Genomic DNA, 5,000 nt, shown 5'->3' on the forward strand with positions numbered 1-5,000 from the left:
TATTTAGCTATTTTGTGCTCCTAGATTGAAAAAGAAGGAGCAAAAAAATAAATAAATCAAAAGAAGCACCCTGAACCCCCATTTAGTACCCTTCACTTGTTCGCTCTCTCCAATTCACCATACACGTTTGGCTTCTGTTTTGTTCAAGCTGAAAGGCTTTTGTGTGCTTCATAAGTTACAGTAGCCTAATTAATGGCAAATAGGAGGAAACCAGGTGGTTGCCCCATCAGCTGGAAAGGCAGGGCAACACAAAGGCAGCAGAGGCTATGCAAATAAAATAAAATAAAATAAAATAAAATAAAATAAAATAAAATAAAATAAAATAAAATAAAATAAAATAGTTAAAAAGCTTTTTTGTAGCTGAAGGGTTGCCGAACATGAAATTAGGATTCAGTTGCGCGCGCGCGCGCACACACACACACATCTAACTTACAAACTATATAGCTGTTGTCCAAACACATATATGTCAAGATAACATGATGCACGTGTGTATCACCGTGTTAAATTCATCGTCGCTGTCTGTTTATGTTAATTACTAGACTGCTTTGCCTCATGTACGGTCTGATTCTCGATGTCTTGGGAAAATGGACACTTGCACGATTTAAGAAGCCTGTTCCTGCGCCGTCTGTGCAGCGTAAAGCCCAGGTCCACAATCTGTGCTGTGTTTTGATCTCCATGGTCTCTCCCGCAGATCATCCGGGTTAGTGAGCCGGCCTTTCCGTGACCTCTCGCTGTCACCCTGCATTACAGGACGCAAAGCATGTCGGCCAATTAGGCCTCACTCTGAAACGTGTCAAGGAGTCGAGCATCGAGGTATCAAAACGAATATCACTAGAACGTTTGTCTTAGCGAAAAAATCCAAGATTATTATATAACAGCATATTAATGTTCATATTTTTACAGCTTTATTCACACTTTGTTTTTTCTCCTCTTACTCTATCCACACGACAATCCAAGAAATAAGACTGAACTTTAAACTCTCTTGAATCAACAATTATTTTTATTAAGTTATCTTTACGGGTTTTTTTTCTTTTTACTGAAACACATGTTCACTAAAGCGCGCATGCTCAACAGGTTTACCTGTGTAGAAGGTAAGTATTAAAAACACCAAGCAAATGAATATGAAATTCGAAGAGACAGAGCAGATCGTTTTAAATAGGCAAATAAACATTATTTATAAAACTTTAAAGTAAAAATATCACAGTTCTTTTCAACATGAAATACCCACAGAGAACAGCAGGTTAGGCGCGTGTGGATGTCTTCATCCCTTTTTCCTTTTTTTCCTTTTACTTATTTTTTCTTCTTCTTTTTTTAACGTTTCATCTCGAAGCGTTGGCTTATTAGTCCGTGAAATGTGTTTCGTCCAAGTGTTAAGTTCAGTTATCCGCACGTGGGTAAAACGCAAACAAAAGTATAGGCCTAAAAGGATAAGGACGGGCAGTCCGCAGCAGATCACAGATCCCTTTATGTTTTGGCAGCCGTCAAATATTAGTTTGTGTGTGTATGTATGTGTATATGTGTGTATGTTCTTTTTTTTTTATCTCAACGCAGGCACTATGACTTGTTTATTGGATTGTCTTTCACTCGTATCCCCTTTTAATTCATTAACACCCTCGATCTGCCCGTCAGATGTCACATTCACTGTCGCTGGAGGTGATAGAGATGGCCGAGGCGGCTGCTTTGCTGGACAGACTGGCCTCGGGACTGGAGGAGTTCCCCAGGCGGTCCACGGTGCCATCCTCGTCCGCCAGGGAGCGAACCGAGCCGCCGGACAGGACCTGCTGCTGGAGCCTGAGCAGAGGAAGGAGAGACATGACAATAAAAGCCCGATCATCAAAATTATTGTCTATAAGTATATAATATATACAGAACATATATAATATATTGTCTACATCGATTATTTACAAAATGGATTTTTTTATTAGATTAAAAAAATAAAAAATCCTAAACAAACATACAGAAGAAGAAAACATGTCTACTTTTGCTTAAACAAAACAAAACAAAAATATTAAATGGAATCTGTGAAATCTGACTTTTTTCTTAGTGAATTTATAATTGATACATTTTTACCACGTACCACAGGGAGACAGCAAATATATTATTTGGATAACTGTTGGATATGGGACAATTTCAAATGTCATTCTCAGTAGTAAATGTCTAGCTTACACAAGGCTTTATGAAACATAACCTTATGTAAGTCGACCCACCATCTAACAGGCAGATAGAGCCGGTGAAAATAGTTCTTTGAAAGCACAACGTGACATCAGTTAAACTGCATGTAAAAGCAATTAGATTTATGTTGTTTGTGTTATTATTACTGCTAATAATAGTACCAGGAGAATACTGGAGTCACTGTTAATAATACTATTAATGTAGTTGCAGGGTCGACTCAATTTCAGTCGGAATATTACACTTAAATAATACAAATGTTTATTCAGAGTCCAAATAATTCATTGCTGACAGGAGAAAACGGAGAAACCCGTTGCCATTTTTTGGTTGTGCTGGTTGGCCATTTTCTGCGATTCAACACAGACACTGAACGCGGCGTTTATTACAAAAGAAGAAGAAGAAAATCGGGATTACGGTATAATTTTGACTTTAATATGATTTGATGTCAGAGCTGATTGCCTCCAAAGAGGCACGTATACTAAACTGAAAGCAGGGCAAATCACTTGATGGGCAGTAATGGAGTGTGGGTATGTTTCGTTTCTGACGCGTTCGCGTAAATTAGGATTGTGGCGGTGACGGTTATGCACGGAGCTCACCTGTTCTTCGCGGCCGCCGCTCTGTCTCTTTGTCTGCGATTTTTGAACCAGTTTCCTACTTGTGTGGGTGTAAGTCCAGTAGCCTGTGCAAGCTCCCTCTTTTTGCTGGGATTTGGATAGGGATCCTGCAAATACCACTCTCTTAACAAGTGCCGGGTTCTCTCCTTGAAGCAGTGGGTTTTCTGCTCTCCATCCCAGATGGTTCTGGGCAGGGGAAACTTCTTCCGCACCCTGTATTTGTCCACCGGTCCCAGCGGGCGGCCCCGCAGCTTCTCAGCCTCCTGGTAGTGCGCTTCGAGCCACAGCGCCTGCAGCTTCGTATGCGACTCTTTGGTGAACTTGTGGTTCTCCAGGATATGGTAGAGTTCACGGAAATTGCCAGTGTGGAACGCGACGACAGCCCGGGCCCTGAGCACCGACTCGTTCTTGTTGAGGACCTCGCAGGCCGCTGGGGCGACGGGCAGCGACCAGAGGAAGCGGCCCAGGCGCTCGACATCCCCGCTCTCCTCCAGAGTCTCGCAGACCCCGGCGACCTGCTGGGGGCTGAAATTCAAGATGGGCAACTGAAACATGGAGGCTTCTCCCGTGTTTCCCTCTCCCCCTCCTTTCTCCTCTCTCTCTCTCTCTCTCTCTCCTCCGCGCCGAGTCCTCTGCTTCTTCTTCCCGTGCGCCGAGGCAATCCAAGACAACCCAGAAAACAAGGCAATCCCAAAGTTATCAAACCAATCGTCTGACCAGCCGTGAAAAAACGCACACGCCAAAAGCGCCACAGAGGAGGGACAATGCTGCGTGGGGGCCGGCTACCGCATCCTCTGGGCTTGGCAAACTTGGCAGGCAAAGGGCTGAAGGTGCAAGGGGAAAAATTAAAGCCACTGCGGCGGTGTAGTCTATTTTTCAAGGTATGCTGGGATTGAATGTACGAAAGAATTAAAGCCCGAGCTGAGATGTATTTTTAAGGAGGGGGGAGAGAAAAAGACAGTCAAGCCCCCTCCGATGATTTCCTATTGGACTTGGCAGATTGGCTGCCCGGTTGCCATGGATGCACGTCAATCACTGTCAAGTTCAGCCAATCAGGCGGAAAGGAGCACTCAGCACCACCCTTTTCAAAAATAATATAAACATTTTGACCTTTTCTGCTTGGCGTCTTCAAACGTTTAGCTGCCTCTCCGTGCTCTCCTCCGCCTTTGTGCGCGGCGGGCGGTGTTAAAGGAAGAGTCCTATATAGTGAAGTGCCCGAGCAGACAGACACGCTCAGTCTCCCTTTATGAAACAGGCTTTACGCAGCAAAATGACACATCCCCGCTGACTATAGGCTGCCCCGTCCTGCCCTGCCCTGAGGTAATAAATAAATAAACAAATAAATAAATAACAACAGATAACATTAGACGGCGTGGAAGCTAAATTCGACACATCACATTTGTAGTTGTGTTTAGCATGGCCTGCTAGGCTGCCATGCTTTCTGTGATGTACCCTCCGTCATAAGTCGGCCCATCGTACGCCTGTAAGAATCTTATAAAGCGCTACTATACCGTATTTTTAAATGCTTGTTTTGCCTTTTAAAATATATATTTTTGTCCTTTCGCACGTCTAATATAAAATTATGCCACAGTGCAAGTGCACAAATATAAATAAAGTGTGATTGTCGGTATTTATTAAAGCATTTCAACAGGACCTCAAATCTGCAGCCAACCTTGAACAGCTGCAAAATCTTTATTAACAATAATCATAATAAAATATTATCAGGTGTCGCCGGTGAAGCGCGCTCTTTTATATAACCCGGAACAAATGCTCCTTTTTTCTTTTCTTTCTTTTCTTCCAAATGGCTAAATGTTTGCTGTTGTTTAACAGTCGTAAGTGTGATGACAGCCTTTAGGTACCTTTATTCAGTTTTGTGTTGCTGTTGTTGGTTTTGTTGTTATTTTTTCCTCTCTCTTTTTAAATTTACAGTAGCCTCCATCAGCGCGCACGCGTTTGCGTCCGTCCAGCTCGTGATAGCTGTAAAACAAAGCAGGGAGAGAAATATTTGTGTATATAGGATTATCATGGCCCCGCCAGGCGACTCGGTTTTAGTATCAGACACATTCCGTTTTGTGCACAGGCTGATTTAGTAAATAAGAGGGCGGATAGATAGCGCAGATGGTTTGAAGTGTCAGGTCAGATTATTTCATGGCTGGATACAGTAGTAAAGTTCATTCTGACGGAAAAGCCTGATATCATTTTCACAGATAACCCCCC

At 42.9% G+C, this 5,000-nt stretch overlaps 1 protein-coding gene across 1 annotated transcript; it reads right to left on the reverse strand.

Moving 5' to 3' along the window:
* Nucleotides 1–337: 337 nt before the first annotated feature.
* Nucleotides 338–4,510, reverse strand: six6a (SIX homeobox 6a). The gene is made up of 2 exons (XM_005916667.3): nt 2,766–4,510; nt 338–1,791 (listed from the first exon to the last, which is right to left on the reverse strand). The coding sequence occupies exons 1-2, from the start codon at nt 3,335–3,337 to the stop codon at nt 1,626–1,628; spliced, it is 738 nt and encodes a 245-aa protein (XP_005916729.1). The 5' UTR covers nt 3,338–4,510; the 3' UTR covers nt 338–1,625.
* Between the last annotated feature and the right edge of the window lie 490 nt (nt 4,511–5,000).

Source organism: Haplochromis burtoni, unplaced genomic scaffold (assembly GCF_018398535.1).
Source record: "Haplochromis burtoni strain Fernald_Lab_line unplaced genomic scaffold, NCSU_Asbu1 Contig_16, whole genome shotgun sequence".
Taxonomy (NCBI): domain Eukaryota; kingdom Metazoa; phylum Chordata; class Actinopteri; order Cichliformes; family Cichlidae; genus Haplochromis; species Haplochromis burtoni.

Bases quoted from the DNA above. Each gene is read 5' to 3' on its own strand.
- six6a (XM_005916667.3), bottom strand. From the start codon at position 3,337: ATGTTTCAGTTGCCCATCTTGAATTTCAGCCCCCAGCAGGTCGCCGGG. The intron at 1,792-2,765 runs GTGAGCTCCGTG...TCCTCTGCTCAG, and splicing joins GCGGCGGCCGCGAAGAACAG to GCTCCAGCAGCAGGTCCTGT.